Below are 19545 nucleotides of genomic sequence, written 5' to 3'. Positions count from 1 at the left end.
AAACCAACACCATCCTCCAAAAGTGATCAAATATATTCATTGTAAATGTGAGGCGTTGGCCTCTATAGTTCACAGTATTTGAAACCTTCTAGTATGATTGGAAAAGTAGAATTTAAAAAAAAAAAACGCACAGAAATCTACTGCTGTAAACTTTGTGGGAATTACGTGCTTTATTTCTCGAAGGTGTTCATACGTTCTGCAATATTGTACCTTGTCTCCAGTGCTGTATTCGTTCTTGGGCGACGTCATCGCAGGCACAGTCTGTGGTCACATCTGCACAGAAAACAAGTGTGACCTTAAAACAAATCTACAAAAGCACAACGGTCATAGAATAAAAGAGTGCCGCCGCCCGCTAAGAGGTATTACTTGAGGCACCTTGAGGCACCAGGCTACCACCAAGCATTTTAATAGAAAAGTGAATGAGGTTAAACAACACAACCCAGTAAGTTCCAATTAAAGAAATCCTGCTGCAAGTCTGAGGGTTGCATATTTTTAAATGATTGTTGGAGTAGAACATGTCGTCTTGACTTGCATACTGGGCCACAGGATGGGGGGGGGGCTTGTAATGGATCTTGAATATTAGGAGCCCATATAACGTACCTTCCACCCCGCCACTGCTCAGACAATCTTCCATCTTTAGAATGAATGACTCCTGAGGATCGGTAATCGCGCCACCTGTTGTATAAAGGAAAAATCCATGATTTCCACCCATTGGACATGAATATACCTCTGAGGTTAATTCCGTGTAGCACTTGATCCCTGTTACATTTGCTTCAGGAAGTTAAAACAACTGCTGTTTAGAGAAAATACTTACAAGTGATCCTGCACTGTCAACAACAAAAAAGACTCTGTCTGAAGACAACAGACAAATGTATCGGCCTGTGGTGCCATACGCAAACGGCAGCACTCTCAAGATGTCTCTAGACAACAACCCCAGCCCATCTGACTCACTCTCCCACGGTGGCTTGTGTTGCCCCCGCCTCCGTCTTATTCCTTTCCTTCTTCTCTATTCATCTTCCCAACTCTTCGTTTTCCCCTCTACCTCCCCCAATGTCCTTTACTCATTAGGTCTCTTCCTCCCAAAAACACCCTTCTCTTTCGCTTCTGTTTCCTTGCGCTTCCTTTCCCCTACACTTACTTTATTTTTAGACATTTAATAAATAACACACACTCGCAATGCCACACCAGACCCATTGCTTTCAGAAGCACAGGGGGGTGGCAGGTGGACTGGCGCATGGGGGTGGACAGGCACGCAAAGGCAGACCCGTGCCGGCACAAATGGGGTGGACAGGGGCTTCCTCCATACTGCATGTATCTGTGATGTGCTGTGTATGAATTGAATATTGATAATTATATTTACATATATATATTATATATACACAAATGTTTCAGAACACGATGAGGCAAGGGAGGGCAAACAAGGGAGGACAAAACAACGATCTTACTAGGCCCAGTGACATTGAGAACGTGCAAGTGCAGGGGAGATGGAAGGGGGAAGAGTGCTGAACACGTGATAGAACAACAGCAGGTAGTGTGGCCAGCAGGTGGTAAGTGCAAGAATAAGGTGTAGACAACAGGTGTCTGATATGGGCTGGAAGGGGACTGTAGGGTTGCCAGGAGGCAGTGCGGGTGTGTGGCTAGGAGGGCAGGGATCTGGGCCCAAAATCAGAGGGTAACCCGGTGCCAAAGCAGACAGATTAGGAGGGAAAGGAAGAGCAAAGGCAGAAGCAAAGAGGAAGTGTTACACTCATGAAGCGCTGGTCTCTTTGGTCCCGGAACTGGCTCTATTCGGAGAGGTACCTTCAAGATGGCTGATCACAGCGCAAGCGGTTCTGCTAGCACAGTTCCAGTCTCTTCACGTTCACCGGAGATGCGGCGTACTGCTCATGAGATCCCTCATATGACACGAAGACTTCCAGCTCTTCTCGTCGCTACGGTTCTAGCGAATGCTCTGTGAGTTCGCAACTAGGCAATTCCTTTCTATGCTTGGCAAGACCCTTCCTTCCCCGAGCTACTACTAACCCTGTCTCCTCTTTTCCCTCCAGATTATCTATTCAGCATTCTTTGTACACACGAAACTCCAGGTTTCTTCTTGCGCCTCGTACAGAGACGCCGTTTTTGGGTTCCCGAGCTACGGTCTCCCGGGTAATACTTATTCCCGTCCAAGTCCCATTCTAAGCTCTTCTCCAAACATATTTGGGGTGTTGTTTATACGGGCTCACTCACCTTTACTTCCTTTGACAGAATTATACTCCAGTCACTCTCTTTGGATCCTGCTTCCACGGTTTCTCTCCTGGGACTTCCAACTCGGCAGGTTAAGAGGTTAGGGGAAAGAAGTACTTACCCGCTTTCCTTCTCCCTTTCCGTAATCCTCCTACTCATCGCCTCGCTTCTGGTTTTCCCCTCTCCAGAAGAAGCCATCCCGCATTCAAAACCACTATATTGTATTGGCAAAATCATCCTGCGAGCTACACTCCAACCATCGGATTCCGCGCTCAACCAGCGTTTTCTTCTCCAGAGGGTTTCCCTGACTAGCACGCTCTTTTCGCTCGAGGTTTTCTTTCCGGGTAAGAGAGTGGCGCGTTGGTCGGGGAGATTCTTGATTCCAACATTTGCTTCCCATTGAAATCATCAGTCTGCCCAGGTAAGAATTCTATACCTACTCAATTGAGTATTTAAAGTACCCTCAAACCATAATTGAGGTAACTGTTATCAGTAAGGTTTAACAGATAGCGACGCCCAAAAAAAAAAAAAAAATAAGTAGTCGGCAGACTGATTTTCAAAGGATCAGCAAATGCAACAACTTATTGCCGCCATGCAAACAATGTCCCTAGAGATGCAAGCTCTCAAACAGGATAACGCACAATTGCGGCAACAGGTTACTCGTGCTTTTTCAGACTCACCTCCCTTAGGTTTGAATACCGGCAAATTTGACAGAGATCCACACAAACTCAAGGAGTTTGTTGATAGCTGCACTGTGCAGTTTATCTTTAAGTCCCACTTCTTTCCTATGGACAAAGATAAGGTTGGCTTTGTCATTTCACATTTGGCCGGACCTGCTTTGGCCTGGGCAACACCCTTAGTGACTTCTAATAATGCGATCTTGGACTCTTATTCTGCCTTCACAAACAGTTTGAAATCAATGTTCAGTAGACAAGAGATCTTGGTGTCCACGCAAGAAAGACTGTTAGACCTTAGGCAAGGCAATGAAGACCTTTTAACCTATATCACACTCTTCAAGCAGCTTTCCTCAGAGTTGCGGTGGCCAGATGATGGGTTACTCACGTTATTCCGACGAGGACTATCTGAAGAACTTAAAGATGAGGTTGCTAAGGTACCTCGTCCGGCCAATCTAGCGGATATGATAACTCTCACCATGCAAATCGATTACCGCTTACATGAACAATCCCATGAAAAGAAGAAGACTAGAGGCATACGATCCCAACTCGAAAATCCTTCTGTAGCTACTGATGAACCTATGCAAATAGGAACAGTGAGAGGACCTCTATCTGCAGCAGAGAAAGAGAGAAGAAAGAGCTTGGGGCTATGCATGTATTGCGAAGCCTCATCTCACGTGTTACGAGATTGTCCCCTGGTCCCTCCCCGACGCACTCCTGCTAAGGGGTCGGGAAACTTAAAAGCCCTACCGCTAGGGGAACAACGGTAGGGGTACAAGATTCTGATTCCCCCAAGAGAATTCCTGTAAAGTTGGACACTGCGGCAACCACTCAGAATATGGTCATTATTTCTGTTACTCGTTTTACACTCGCAGATGGTACAGAACGTACCTGCACTGATAGACTGTGGGGCTGCAGGGAATTTCGTTGATGATCAATGGGCCAATAAACACGGAATAAACTGTATCCCCAAAGCGATGATCACTCCCATCCAGGGAGTCGATGGACATCCACTAGGTTCTGGTCCTATCCGAGAACAGACAGAACCTGTTGTCTGCCAGATTGCCTCACATAAAGAGACCCTAACCTTTGAACTAATCAAGACAGCCCATTTCCCCATTATATTGGGCCTCCCATTGTTAAGGAGGCATAACCCCTTTATAAAATTGGATGGCAGGTACTCTCTTCCTCGGCTCGGAATACTATGTCAGCCATTGTCTAGCCAAGGAATCGGTAGGCATCTACATCCTGACTGAAAACTCGATCTCTTCACCAGTATCCACAATAAATAACTTGGAGGTTATTCCAGAATGCTATTCTGAGTATCAGTCTGTGTTTTCCAATCCCGAGTTCCCTACTCTACCGCCTCATAGAAGAGATGACTGTCATATCGAACTTGTTCCAGACAAACCTATCCCTTTTGGGAGAATGCACATACTTTCCCAACAAGAAAAGGAAGTCCTCAAAGAATACCTCCAAACTAATTTAAAGAATGGACTCATTACAGAGTCGGTTTCCCCGGCCGGAGCTTCTCTCTTTCTTTTTCATCCCAAAAAAAAGAGACAAATGAACTTCGACCTTGTATTGACTACCGAGGTCTTAACAAGATCACTGTTGCAGACAAATATCCTATGCCATTGATCCCAGACATCCTTGAGGCAGTTCGAGGAGCTTCATTTTACACTAAGTTGGACCTTCGTGGAGCTTACCATCTCATCCGCATTGCCCCTGGTGACGAATGGAAGACGGCATTTAGAACCCCATTCGGACATTTTGAATACCACGTCATGCCCTTTGGTTTAGTAAACGCACCCGTTGTGTTCCAGCGTTTCATGGACCATCTGTTTGCGGATATTCTATTCCATTTTGTTATCATCTATTTAGATGACATCTTAATATACTCCTCTTCTCAAGAAGAACATCTGATACATGTAAAGACCGTAATCGAACGACTGCAGTCTAACCAGCTGTACTGTAAAGCTTCCAAATGCGAATTCCATCAAAGACAGGTAACCTATCTCGGTTTTGTGATGTCATCACAAGGCATTTCCATGGATCCTAAAAAGGTCTCCGCAGTAATTGAATGGCCTATCCCTTCTAATGTTAAAGAGATCCAGCGTTTTTTAGGTTTTGCTAATTTTTACAGGAAATTCATCCCTAACTTCTCGGAAATCATCCTACCCCTTACTCGACTGTTAAAAAAGGGAATTCCGTTTGTATGGGACGAATCCACCGATTTCGCATTTCAGACTCTTAAAGCCTTATTCACTTCTGCGTCCTGTTTGATAACTCCCGATCAGAATAAGTAGTTTTTTGTGGAAACTGAAGCTTCTCATCATGCACTAGGCGCAATATTACTTCAACGAACTGACCAAGGAGATGAAAGACTAGTTGCATATCTTTCCAAGACCTTCAATGCCTCGGAAAACAGAACTATTCTGTACTCGAAAAAGAATTGCTGGCTATCAAAAGGGCGTTTGAGGAGTGGAGAGACTCGTTATTAGGCTCTTCCTTTCCTGTAGTAGAACGAACAGATCATCAAAACCTCAAGGTCTTACAGAATGCACATACAACTAATAGCCGACAAGCACGCTGGGCATATTTCTTCCTTCCATTCCGGATCGAATTCACCATACTTCCTGGAAAACAACACCAGAGAGCGGATGCTCTCTCTCGCAAAGACGCTACTGTCTCCCACTTCAGTTCTGAACAATTGTTTTCCAAAGCAAGGTTTATCACTGTCATCACCGACTTCTTAAGTAAATCAAGCACTGCGTCTGTTACCAATCAAGACACCTGCAAAAAGGTAGCCAGTACCCACCATTTTAGCCAGAATGATTCCTTTTACTTTCATAAATCGCAGGTCTTTGTTCCTACCTTAGAACTTCAACAAGAAGTATTATATATGTGTCACGACTCTCGAGCCGCTGGGCACCGAGGCGTTCAAGGCACTTTAGACCTAGTGCAAAGACATTTTTGGTGGCCAGAAGTCTGCACTGATGTACAAGACTATGTAACGGCCTGCATCGTTTGCTCTCAATCTAAAAATCCCAGGACCCCACCTTTTGGGCTACTCACCCGGATGCCGATTCCAGAGAAACCTTGGCAGGTGATTTCTACAGATTTTATAGTAGATCTTCCTCCCTCACACAAGACCACAATTATGGTCACCATAGATTATTTAACCAAATTGGCACATTTTACTCCCTTGAACAAACTGCCGGGGACTGGGGAAATGTCTAAGATCTTTATTTCGGAAATCTTCTCCAGACATGGCTTACCGGACACAGTGGTCTCAGATCGGGGCCCTCAATACACCTCAAAGTTTTGGGAAAAGCTTTGCCAGGTCTTGGGAATCAAGCAGACTCTCAGCTCAGGATACCACCCACAGACGAACGGACAGACAGAACGCCTTAATCAAACCCTGGAGACCCATCTACAATGTTTTGTTTCAGCTGCCCAAGACAACTGGTTGGACTTATTACAATTTGCCGAATTTGCATACAATAACGCCCATCATACTGCTCTGCACACTAGTCCTTTTCACTGTACCTATGGATTTCATCCATCTTTTGTACCTTCTGTTGCCATATCTCCCTCAAACTGTCCAGGAGTAGATGGCCTCATTTCCAAAATACAAGAAGGACATAAATTGGCTAAAGTCTCTTTACGAGCTGCACAGGACAGAGCCAAACGGATTGCTGACAAACGTCGCCAGAACATCCCACCTTTAAACCCAGGAGATTCGGTTTGGTTGGCTTCTCGCTTTCTCCCCCGGCACTTAGTCCCTTCTAAGCTATCCCCAAGGTTCTTCGGTCCCTTCAAGATCCTATCTCTGGTAGGTTCTGCTGCTGTCAAGCTTAAATTGCCCTCGTCCTGGTCTTGAATACATCCTGTTTTTCACCTCTCCCAGGTAAAATTAACAGTACCAGACCGATTCCATCGATCAGACCATACCCCTCCTCCTCCTCCTGTCTCGACCGATACTGGCCCTGAATATGAAGTTGCCAGTATCTGTGACTCCCGTTATCGTAGGGGGAGATTACAATTCTTGGTGGACTGGAAGGGGTACTCTCCTGCAGAAAGAACTTGGGAGCCAGCCTCAGGAGTTCATGCACCCTGACTGGTCCGGCGTTTCTTTAGATTACATCCTGGGAAGCCGGGGTCGCCTCCCAGGAGAAGGGGGCATACTTTTACACTCACGAAGCGCTGGTCTCTTTGGCTCTATTCGGAGCGGTACCTTCAAGATGGCTGATCACAGCGCAAGCGGTTCTGCTAGCACCGTTCCAGTCTCTTCACGTTCACCGGAGATGCGGCGTACCGCTCATGTGATCCCTCATATGACACGAAGACTTCCAGCTCTTCGCGTCGCTACTGTTCTAGCGAATGCTCCGTGAGTTCGCAACTAGGCAATTCCTTTCTACCCTTGGCAAGACCCTTCCTTCCCCGGACTACTACTAACCCTGTCTCCTCTTTTCCCTCCAGATTATCTATTCAGCATTCTTCGTACACATGAACCCCCAGGTTTCTTCTTGCGCCTCGTACAGAGACGCCGTTTTTGGGTTCCCGAGCTACGGTCTCCCAGGTAATACTTATTCCCGTCCAAGTCCCATTCTAAGCACTTCTCCAAACATATTTGGGGTGTTGTTTATACAGGCTCACTCACCTTTACTTCCTTTGACAGAATTATACTCCAGTCACTCTCTTTGGATCCCGCTTCCACGGTTTCTCTCCTGGGACTTCCAACTCGGCAGGTTAAGAGGTTAGGGGAAAGAAGTACTTACCCGCTTTCCTTCTCCCTTTCCGTAATCCTCCTACTCATCGCTTCGCTTCTTGTTTTCCCCTCTCTAGAAGAAGCCATCCCGCATTCAAAACCACTACATTGTATTGGCGAAATCATCCTGCGAGCTACACTCCAACCATCGGATTCCGCGCTCAACCAGGGTTTTCTTCCCCAGAGGGGTTCCCTGACCAGCGCGCTCTTTTCGCTCGAGGTTTTCTTTCCGGGTAAGAGAGTGACACATTGGTTGGGGAGATTCTTGATTCCAACATTTGCTTTCCATTGAAATCATCAGTCTGCCCAGGTAAGAATTCTATACCTACTCAATTGAGTACTTAAAGTACCCTCAAACCATAATTGAGGTAACTGTTATCAGTAAGGTTTAACAGGAAGGTCTTGAGGTGCTTCCGGAACTGAAGATGGTTCTCCTTAAGTTTCAGAGAGACGGGAGGCTGTTCCAGGGAGAGCCCCCCGCCAAGGAGAGGGATCCACCCCCAATTTGTTGCTTGGAGTAGTGACTGACCCCGAGGGAGTTGGAGGTGAAGGAGCGAAGAGCTCTAGTAGGAATGTATTCACACAGAGAGAGTTGAAGGTATTGTGGACCCAGGCCCCAGAAAGCCTTGTGGACAATGCAAAGGGTCTTGAATTTAATCCTTGCAGCCACTGGGAGCCAATGAAGAGATTTCAGGGCTGGAGAGCTACTTTCCCAGGGCTTGAGGCCAAGAACAAGTATTGTAGTCCTGTTCTGGATGAGCTGCATAGGGTGGAGAGTAGAAGCAGGTAGATTTAGAAAGAGGCTGTTACAATAATCAAGCCTAGAGATAACCAGGGCTCGAGAGACAGTGAGCTTCTGGGGGAAGGAAAGGAAAAGTACCTCTGAGGAGGTGAAGTTGGTAGTTATACTTTTTTGAGACATCAGAGATGTGAGGAGAAAAGGAAGCTGTTATGGGGGCCAGCTAATAGCATCACGCAGCCCCCTTGGTGCTACAGACATCAGCACCTTAGAGGCCCAGTGCCTTAGCGGGTTGCCGGGGGACACCCAGTCTTATCTGGGGGCAAAGCAAGCCATCCCCATACCATGCGGAACCTAGCCACCTTCCTGGCACAAGGGCCTCAAGGCATCATGGCCTGCAGGCTCAGGCTCCCACGGTATGGGCCTGCGGGCCTAAATGAGACATAGACTTAGTCGATCCCGTTTGGAGTCTGCAGCCAGCCTGAGGAACATGCCTGCAGTTGCTCCTTTCATTAGCTTTGGCCATGACACAGTCATGGCCCATCTTAAAAGGGCAATACAAGTGGGAGGGCAACACACTTGGGAGGTTCACACACAACAGGAAGTGTGATTTTGTATATCTCTGGGTCCACATGCCTTTATAGTTTGCCAAACCTGTTTGTGTTATGTGTACCCCTCCATCATACCCCAAATGTGTGGCAGTAAGTGTTGTGTATATCTTGGTAGGTTCTCTGGAGGTCTCGGAGTTGGTTGCTTGTGCTCAAGTATCTTTGTATGACACCACACTTCCTGGGCATGGGGTACATGTCTTTGTGGCCTAGGGGTGCATGGTCTTCCCTTGACTGCGTGCGGTTTTGGTATGTGTTCTACGCTGTGTTGTTTGCAGTCACTCCTCTATTTGTTTGGGGCTCTGGATCTGCGTGTGTAGACAGCTAGTCTCAAAAGCTTTTTGATGCGTCGGGTTCTCTGGTGTGCATGTGTGTGTATATACATATACATATACACACACACACACACACACACAACTTTGCTGATGTGGGTCCAAGCCGGAGGTGAACTTCTATCGATGGTTACTAGGTGGCGCCCTTGTGGCATGTGTGGCATAGCTGAAACAGAAATAATATATATATATATATATATATATATATATATATATATATATATAAAATGCACTGTTGTTTAGAGCAGGTCTCCTCGTGTGATTATTAACCATCTACTGTGAGATCCACACCTTTTAAACCTACAAAGCTATAATTAAATGTTGTAATGTTTTCTGCAGAGTGCAAGCATATTCACATGGTCCCTTACAAAACGTTCCAGCTGTCCAATGGGTAAGTCTCTCGACTTTGGTCTTGAGGACGAATCCGTCGGCAGCATTAAAACCATAAAAAGGCACAAATTGATTTTTTTAGACTTTTTTTTGCCGGATCCCAGATCCGGGAAAATCTGGCGCAATGACCAGCGCTGTGCATGGAGGCATCGCCGCGCTTGTGTCCCAGTCTTCATGGCATCTGTGCCATTGCAACTCCCAGACTCCAAAGCGCTGGTATCCAAACATGTGTCCACAAGAAAACAAGGGAGAGAACTCACCGTCTCCGAACCCTGTCCCAACAGGCATGCCTCCCAGAGGTCACCGGTGGAATCCTCCGATCCTCCGCAGGGATCCAGGGTGGATCTCTCTCCGCGGGGCTCTAACAGGATCCTGAGCAAGAGTCACCGGGTGAGAGATGCAGAAACCCAGAGACAATCAGATATGAACTGGGACTGGTGGGCGGGGCTTGGCACTGCGGCTGCGCGGAGCACGAGCCCCTACAGGAGCTCTAGGCTCTCACTATTGCGGCTGCGCAGAACGCGAGATACTATTCCCCAAGATACTAGGCACGTACGGCAACAGGAGACGTAGATCACAGGCAGCCGTCTCGGTACTGCGGCTGCGCAAAGCACGAAATACGTCTCCAAGACGCTGGCTACGCACGGCAACAGAAGAAGCACATCACAGGAAACGGCTCTCAGTATTGCGGCTGCGCAGAACACATGATACTAGTCGCGGGTACCCAAGGCAACAGGAGACACGGATCACTCAATCAGTACTACGCCTGCGTACAATTTGAGACACTTCTCAAAAGTGGCATGCACGGCCCGAGCAGAGACACACATCAAGTGTGACAGGCCTCGGTACTGCGGCTGCGCCCCAAGACTACGGGTGCATAGCTGAGCGCGGAAGCATTACTCCATTTGGAGTTTAGTTCATGGTATTGGGCAAACACAATATCAGGGGCTGCATCTTTGCGACGGCAGCAGATCAATTCAGGAAGATCAGTTCGCTATTAGATTTGACCTATGCCCACAAAACTTTGCATTTTTAGGCACAGGCCTGCCTACATTAGAGAAACAAACGGCTGAATAACTGTGTCTTCCGAGCCACGCCCACGACTCAACAAAGCTACACCCATCGGCCACGCCCACATATAAAAACACACAACAGGAAAACCAGGTAAATGGTCAACTCTTGTTTTCTTCCTCACTGGTATAAGGCAACACAGACGTGCATCACGGTAGCACCCGGGCCACCCACAGACGACAATCAAAGGTATTCCATCCGGGCTCCGCCTCCACTCTGGAGCGCCCCCTTTTATTTAGAGTTGCGTCACTACGTCGCGGGCGTAACGTGATCACGTCACTACATTTCTCCTTTTTCATAACAATTAACATGATGTGCACACTAACACTGTCAACACTTTGAACACATAACAGCAATGCAGTTAAACTCAAAACACACTACACCAGTCTCAGTCTTCTCCCTATACATCAGCAGCATATTAATCGTCCACCACATAGTCCTTCAAACATGACGGACGGCACCTGGACTCCCGTTGGGGGTACCTCCTACCTGTGCTCTCCCAGCACTCTTCTTCTACCCTGGGCTAGGATTTGTCAGTTCCGACGAGCTCCACGCTTGACCAGTGTTTTGGTCGGCCACACTATGCACAGGGCTTAGGTCGACTGGATTTCTGCCACTTAGTCTCTTGAAAAACTCCTGGTCACTGTCGTCTTTCCAGCAGATGCAGTCACCATGGACCCTTTTACTCTGACCAAGTCCAGCGGCTTTGGGTCATAGGGCACTAAGATCTTGCCTTCCGGGTGCCAGTTCCTGACCAGCACCTCATCGGCCAGGCATATGTCTGGTGGTTGCAGTTTCCTCCATTATAGTCTCACTCTCATTGCACATCCTTTGCTCTTCGGCCACCTGCTCTTCGTCAATCACTCCTGGTGCTAAATCCTCACTGCCCGGCAAAAACCTGTGCAGGCACCTTCTCAACAGGGTTTTTGCAGGGGAAACCCCTCTGGAGCAGTGCAGAGTGACCCTGTATTCCCTCAGGAACTGATAGAGCGCTCGATGCAGGGATTGCCCCTGCCCAGGAGTGATGCTAAGCACTTCATGGTCTGCATGAAACGCACAGCCTCCCCATTCGCTTTGGGCCACAATGGAAATATCTTCCTGTGCCCGACTCTGCACTCCTTCAAGAAGCTCGCAAAACTCTCTCTGTGAAATGGCGGGCCATTATCACTGCACACTTCTTCCGGGAACCCGTCAGATGCAAAAACCTTCTCCATCGTTGGTACAATGTTCTCAAATGACGTCAATACCACAAATTCCACCTCTGGATATCTTCTCCATTCATCAATGGCCACTAGGAAGTGCACAACTCTCCCTATCGAACCAAAGTCCATATGCACCACCTCCCACAATCCAGTGCCCCTGGGCGTCGACTCGATTTGGGGCTCTCTCCGTACAGGGGCTGCAGCCTGACACCACACACAATTCCTCACAAACTCATTCACCAGTAGTTCCAAGTTGGGGAACAACACCTTCATCCTTAATCGTGACTTGGTCTTGGCCGACCTCTGATGCACCAGCGTTATTACTTTAGTCACCAGCGCTGACAGCACAACCACCCTCTGACCTCTCAGCACCAGCTCTGCTTCCGTAAATGACAGTTCGTTCCTCACTTTCCACGGCTGCTCCCGTTGTGCCTTTGCTTCCTGTGTGCGCTTGACCAGCCCCATCAGAGCCCACTTCCAGTCTCCTTTGTTGAGGGCATCCTGGAGCAGGCATAAACATTTGTCTCCGGCGCAGCTATCCACCAGCTCTTGCACGGACATGGAGTTCGGAGTGTTGGACTCCACCACCATCCTGACAAATTCCTCGACTTCCATCCCTCCATTCCCAGACTCCGATCCAGACTTCCCTGGATGTCTGGACAGGTAATCAACAGCATTGTTTACCCCTGGCCGGTTCACCAAACAGACATCGTATTCCAGCCAGGCCAGCATCCAATGCTCAATCCGAGCCGGTGGCTTTGGTGATGATCCTGCCATGATCAGCAATAACGGCTTATGGTCAGTCACAACAATCACCGGTCTCCCCAACACATAGGGCCTCATTATGAGGTTGGAGGTAAGGAGTTACCGGCACCGGTAAGGATGCCAGTGCCGGTAACTCCTTACCTCCGTATTCCGAGGTCCCTTAGCCGGTGCCGCTTTGGGCGCCTGGTTTTACCAGGCACCAGGGAGCTAATAACGGGCCCGCTATTAGCGGGCCCGTTTTTAGCTCCATCCCCATTCCCATTGAGCCCTATGGGGGCTCGAATGGGAATGGGGAATGGTTCTCAGAATGGGGACTTACCGGGTCCTCCAAGGTTGGAATGACCGGTAAGTCCCTATTTCGAGAACCCGGAACGCGGCAAGGGGGTAGCCATGGTGCTAATAGCACCATGGCTACCTCCTACCTCGTAATGAGGCCCATAGAGCCTGAAGTGCGTGCACCCCCAGAGCACCTCCAGTGCCTCCCGTTCAATCTGGGAATACCGCTGCTTAGCATGCATCAAGGCTCTGCTCGCAAATGCCACAGGCTGCACGTCACCCTTTGAGTTCTGCTGGGTCAGCACCGCTCCAAGTACAAAAGGGCTTGCATCCACCACAAACTCTGATGCGACAGCTGGGTTGAAAAATGCCATAGTGCTGTCGGCCGTTAGGGCCGTCTTGATCTCTTCAAACCTACTCTGTTCCAGTGGGCCCCACTGCCAAGCACATTCTTTCTTTGTCAGATTTCGCAGTTGCTTGGACAATGTCGCCAGATTCCGGATGAATTGGCTACAGTATGTTACCTTACCGAGGAAGCTTCTCATCTCCGTGACTGATTCCAGTGGTTTTGCCTCCTTGAGGTCTCTCACTTTCCTGGGATCCGGCAACACGCCTCCCTGTTGAAACACAAACCCGAAAAACTCAATCTTTTCCTTCAATAATTCACATTTCTCCTTGTGGAGGGTGAGTCCCAGTGACCTGATCCTCTCAAGTGTCTTTTCTAACCTCTCCATGTGTTCAGTCTTAGACTCAGTGAACACCAAAATGGCATCACTGATGTGAATAACCCCAGTCAGGTCGGCCAGCACTCCACGTATAATGTTCTGGAAAACCTATACAGCCGACAATACGTCAAAACTGAGTCGCTTATATCTGTATAAGCCCTTATGAGTTGTGAACGTTGTAATGTACCGAGAGTCAGGGTGCAGGACTGTTAGGCAGAATTATATGCAGTACCCTTTGGGAAAACCGCACACAATTAAGACTACAATCACAGTACAAATTCACCTTTGGTACAAGCATGTACTACACAGTTAAAGTGGCAGCGATGGCTGAGCAGCCATACTTATTTTAAGAGTAAGTGAGCAGTATCAAATAGTTACCCAAAGGACAGCAATTACTATGATTCAGGCAACACTGACTCAAGGTTTTCAAGTAAAAGGATATACATTTATTTTACTCTTCAGTTGTATAACATTACATTATTATAAGCAGTTTAAAAATCACACTCTTAATACACCACTCCCAATAAGTTCCAGACAAGTTAAGCTCACAAAATGAAGTGGGAGCAAAATGGCACTCCAGCAATTTTAAAAGGGAGGGAAAGACAAAGTTAATAGAAATTGGACCACACCAACAGGTAAGTACTAAGGGCAATTTATCAAGAGGAACTACAGTGATAGAATCAGGAAGAAAAGGCTTTGGGCCAAAGTCAATGGGTCAAAAGTCTTTTGCTCAAGATAAGATAGGTTCAGGGTAGTTCGCAGTAAAGTTCGTGCCACGGATTCCAGACGAGATTGGTTGGCAGAAAAGTTAGTTCAAAGAGAAGAGAAGGACAAGCCCTCAGTTTGGAGAAAGATTTCAAACACTTTCACCGCTGTTGAACGGAACGAACAACCGGATTTGCACAGTACCTAAAAACGGAGAGGAAGCTGTAGCTGAGGCGGACGTTCCTGGTAGTTCCTGCAGTCTCACGGTTCCTGAAGCAACTGTCGGACTGCCAAGAAGTAGGAAGACTGGAGGGTCCTGCACTACCCAGGGAAGAAACCAATAGCAGAGCAAAGCAACAAATAAAAGGTGCGCTCCTTAAAACCCAAGCAGGGTCCGACCTTCCTGGCTATACGGCCCACTGTAGCTCTGTATAGCGAATTTGACAGGAGGAGGTGTCCTGGCTTGAAGTTTGGGCGAACTGATTGTCCCACCAGCTCAAGGGAAGAAGTTTCCTGGAGGATCTTCTCTGTCGTCGGATTCTGAAGATTCGGACCTGCAGCAGGGCTTCACCAGGTGGTTCAGTCGTTGTAGGGGTCTGCTTCCATCAGCTCCTTGTTGGTTCTGCCTTTCCAGTCCCAGAGACCTGCTTTTTATGCAGTTTTCCCCCATTCATACAGCCTGGTTGTCAATCACACAGCAGGATGGCTGTCCTGGCAAGGACAGCCACCTAGCCAATCAAACAGGAGTGCGACTTGTGTTACCAAGGGAACCCATGGCAGGGGTCCGAAGACCCCTTCCTCACATCCTGCCTACCCAGACTTTCAGGCGCCTTAAGGAGGGCTTTTGTGCAGAAGCCCGTGAAAAGACGGGGAACAAAGGAATCAACCCCAGTTTGGCACGCAGAGTAAAACACGAGAAAGACTTTAACAAAAAGAAATGGCAAATAAACCTAGCCTGAGCCAAAATAAAATGTATTTGGTCAAGCAGGATTATGTTTGAGGCTAATATAATAGCCTAAAACAATACCATGGTTATATAAGATAACCGCGGTAGGAAAATTAGGGTAGTTACCACTGCCACCAGCCAGGTCTTGATGAAAAGGGAGCGAAACAAGGCTCCAAGAGACACAGACAAAAAGGGATAGGAATTAACCCTTTCCAATACTCCATGTAAGATGGGGTGTACTGGGTCTGTGGTTTAAAGAGACTACATAAAGTTAATGGCAACTTTACATGTTTCTGGGAGACAGGAGTCAGTCCCAGAAACTGGAGTCAGGGGGAAGTCTCAAAGACAACCCTGTGTCACTGCACTGAAGGCGCTGTGTAACACACAAAAAAAAGGATGCTCATGGAGTAGGTGAGGCGCCAGAACCCAAGATCACACACATGGTAAAAATACACACAGCAAAACACATGTAAGAGTGGGAAAAATGCTCACACTCTTACTAGGTGAAAAAAATAAACCCTAGAAATACAGCAAAGCTGCTGAGGGACTCATTAGGTAAGGGAAATCAGCCATTTATGAGAATTCTCCCTAACAAGGACCACCCGATGATAGCCCGCCCTCAGTTTGGAGAAAAACCTTGCTTCTTGTAATTCAGCAATGATGTCATCCAGTGTAGCATGAGGTGCTTTTCCTGCTTGATAGCCTTGTTCGGCAGACACATATCTACACAGATCCGAACTGACTCTGGCTGTTTCGGCTTCCATGCCACCACTATGGTGACACCCACAGAGTCAGCCCCTCTACTGTCTCAATGATGTCCATCTCTACCAGACGCTCTATTTCCTTGTCCACCTGATCCCTCAGATGAAATGGGACCCTCCTGTGCTTAAGGGCCACTGGGTGGATGGATTCATCAATATGCAGTTTCACCAGCTCCCCTACCAGTTTTTCTACACCCACAAACACCTCTTTGAACTTCCGCAGCACCTCAGGAATGTCTTCCACGTAGACCCTATATGCAAAGCAGACAATCTTGAGGGCTTTGGCAGTGGCACAGCTCATCAGAGTGTCCTTGCTGACATCAGTGATGAAATATCTGGCGCGCATTCATGTGTGGAACAAGTGTGCTGTTGGGCTGACAACCACGAACCACGGATGCTGGATTCTTCTTCCTGACCTACTCGGAAGGCTGTATGCGCAAGGTGAGGCTCTGTCGGTTTTGAACAGGCGAAAACTGCATATTGACTTTTGTAGACTTCACATACCAAAATTCACTGCGTGGCTAAACCACGCCCCCTGGTGCCCAGAAGTGCTACTTATTCCCCTGTTCCAGCACATTCTGCGTGCGCATTCAAGTGTGGGACAATGTGCTGTTGGGCTGACAACCACGGATGCTGGACTCTTCTTCCTGACCTACTCGGAAGGCTGTAACCGCAAGGTGAAGCGCTGCCGGTTTTGACAGACGAAACACATCATATTGACTTTTGTGGACTTCACATACCAAAGTAAATACCTTTATTAGCATGTGCCTTCACTGGTTGAGGAGGAGGGCTGGGCTGGGCTTGACTAGGTGGGCTGGGCTTTGACCCCCCCCACTCCTCTTTCTATTGCACCTGGTACACACGTCATGCACGTCTCTCACGCTGAACTTTTACTTCTCTCCTAGCTTCACTGCGTGGCTTAACCATGCCCCCTGGTACCCGGAAGTGCTATTTATACCCCTGTTCCAGCGCATTCTGCACGCGCCTTCAAGTGTGGAACAACTGTGTTGTTGGGCTGTTAGGGTGTGAGGGTGAGTGGGTGTTGTGTATGTATATGTGGTTTCTATTTATTTAAAGTATTGTTTGACTCGATTTAGGCTCCCAATTTCAAGGGTGTACCTGGTAAATTGCATCTAACTGTATCTAGTAGTATGGCTAGTGGCCTACGAAATGGCCACTGTATAGACGCAGTGTTGTCTGGCAATACTATTAACTATCGACTTAACCATATGTTCTGGGAACTCCTCCTATTCTGGCTTAATGTCCCTGGACTCTACTACTGTTAGTGAGCGGGAAATGCCTTTTACCTTTCATCCTAAACAGATGCAACCGCAATCTCAGCTGGAATCAGAATTATTGAATAAAATGCACTTGAGAGAAGGAGATGAGGACGCTCTTTCTAGTCATGTTGCCCAAATTCATTCCTCTCTAATGCATGATAGTCCCGGGTTTGAACCCAACTGTCATGCACCAACCCTGGAAGCTCGTCCATCGCTGGAGGTAAGCATGCCGGTACCGCAGATCCCAGACCGCCATACTACGCGTTGTGGTCGCGGGTGCCTGTCTGCCCGCCAGGTCTGACCTGGCAGGCAGACAGGCACCGGCAGCACTCTGAATGTGCCTGTGCATCCAACATCCCCATCCCTATGGGGCCGAATGGGGAGACCCTTGATGCCAGCACCCGCAAATGGGCAATTATCGGGTCCACCGAACTCGGCATGACCCGGTTCTTGCCTATTCGCGGGTGCCGGAAAAAATGCAACTCTGGCAGCAGCTGTGCAGGATTTACCGGCACGGCTACCGCCAGAGTTGTAATGAGGCCCACAGTTTTGATATCGCAAATTTGACTCCATTAGCCGCATCAATATGGGTTTCATTTCTATACAAATTGTCATAAAACTTCTCGAACACTTCATTTATCCTCACCGGTGAGAATGTAATCTGACCTTCAAAGTCTTTAATTGATGTGATCGAGCGCTCCGACTCTCTCATCCTCAATCCATAAGCTAGCCAGCGATCACATTTCTCACCATGCTCAAAATAAGTGCACTTCTGCTGGAAATGCCTTTTATCCACTCGATTTGATATTAGGTCATATTATCAGAGAATTACAGATCTGAGCCTCTGTAGACGTTCATTAAAGAGAATTATCAGGAGCCTCGCATACATACACTGAGATTTGGAGATTTGATCACCTTGTGCACAGCTTTTGGAGTCCGATAAGGGGCTACAGATACAAAAAGAATCAATTGCCCTGTACGCCCATCAGCATCAGATCTACGCCATGGAAGACCTTACTGCTACTCTAGCATCCCTCAAGGCCACATCGTACTCTAATGACATCCTGCCTGTCTCCGACTAAAGCACTCCACTCTTACCAGACAATAAACAGCTCTCTAACTCACGGCACCTTCCCCCTTGACTCTCAAGACCCAACACATCCTCCTGCTTCTCAAGAAACCAACACTGGTCACTGACAACCTCTACAACCAAGAACCCCACCCCCCCATCGCCCATCTTCCCCTTCTAGGAAAGATCCTTGAGAAAACAGTGGTCATGCAACCCCTCCAACACATCAAAGCCAACAACCTCCTACACTAATATCAATCTGGCTTCAGACCCAGATGCAGCACAGAAACAGCTACCATCAAGATGCCCTTAAAATCCTCAAGGATGGCCATCCTTGCCTCCTGGCTCCTGTAAGGATATTTGGCGTGTTACAGCACAGAGTACAGCACTACTGCACAGGTAGCATTTTCTTTTGTTTTTTTGATGCAGCACCACCACATGGGTGTGGTGCATTGCTATATTTGTTGCCAGAGTAACATGGACATATAAGTAAAGACAGGCTATTCAGTCAAAAACGATTTTTACATATAAGATGCAAATCTATTTTTACAGTTAAAAGCACACGTGCACATTCAAAATGCACACTATTTTTCACCTGAAATGCCTATGTTGCAAGTGACACATTTGAAAATTAATAACTAACCTTATTAATAACTAACCTGACTAATAAAACTTCATTTAACATAACCCACTAATAAAAATGTGTCTCCACTGCAGAATTAGGCCTACTCTGAAAGTGAACTTTTAAACGCACATTCATTTTTTTTTCTCTGCTGCTCTGTCCACATAACTACAGGAAGCAAAGAGCTCGAAGGAACAGGAAATCAGTTTGTTACAATTGCCACTGTAGAAGTGAGCCATTGTGTAGTGAGGGAGGAGATTACCTGATTGATTCTGATTGGAGCAGCGTCATAGCAAGTATCATGCTAGAGGCTGTGATTAGAACTTTGCTGGAGAAGCTTGAGAGGAGGGGGAGAACAATTGAGATCTTGCAGAGCTGGGAGA

At 47.5% G+C, this 19545-nt stretch overlaps 1 protein-coding gene across 5 annotated transcripts in view; it reads right to left on the bottom strand.

Annotated features, from left to right (window-relative positions):
• LOC138489462 (zinc finger protein 154-like) overlaps positions 1-10174 on the bottom strand; it is a 122718-nt gene extending 112544 nt beyond the window's left edge. For 3 of the 5 annotated variants that reach the window (XM_069617187.1, XM_069617185.1, XM_069617189.1), the window contains exons 1-2: positions 601-3148; positions 211-273 (exon numbers count right to left, since the gene is read on the bottom strand). In XM_069617187.1, the coding sequence (XP_069473288.1) occupies positions 211-249 (39 nt within the window). In that variant the 5' untranslated portion in view covers positions 250-273; positions 601-3148. Of the gene's footprint in view, positions 1-210; positions 274-600; positions 3149-10000 lie in introns of those variants that run through there. The other 2 variants (XM_069617188.1, XM_069617186.1) reach the window with 1 other exon arrangement.
• Positions 10175-19545: the final 9371 nt, after the last annotated feature.

Source organism: Ambystoma mexicanum, chromosome 9 (assembly GCF_040938575.1).
Source record: "Ambystoma mexicanum isolate Mex_15411 chromosome 9, UKY_AmexF1_1, whole genome shotgun sequence".
In the NCBI taxonomy this organism is placed as follows: domain Eukaryota; kingdom Metazoa; phylum Chordata; class Amphibia; order Caudata; family Ambystomatidae; genus Ambystoma; species Ambystoma mexicanum.
Note: the sequence above shows the minus strand (reverse complement) of the source record. Positions and strands in the feature narration are given on the sequence as shown.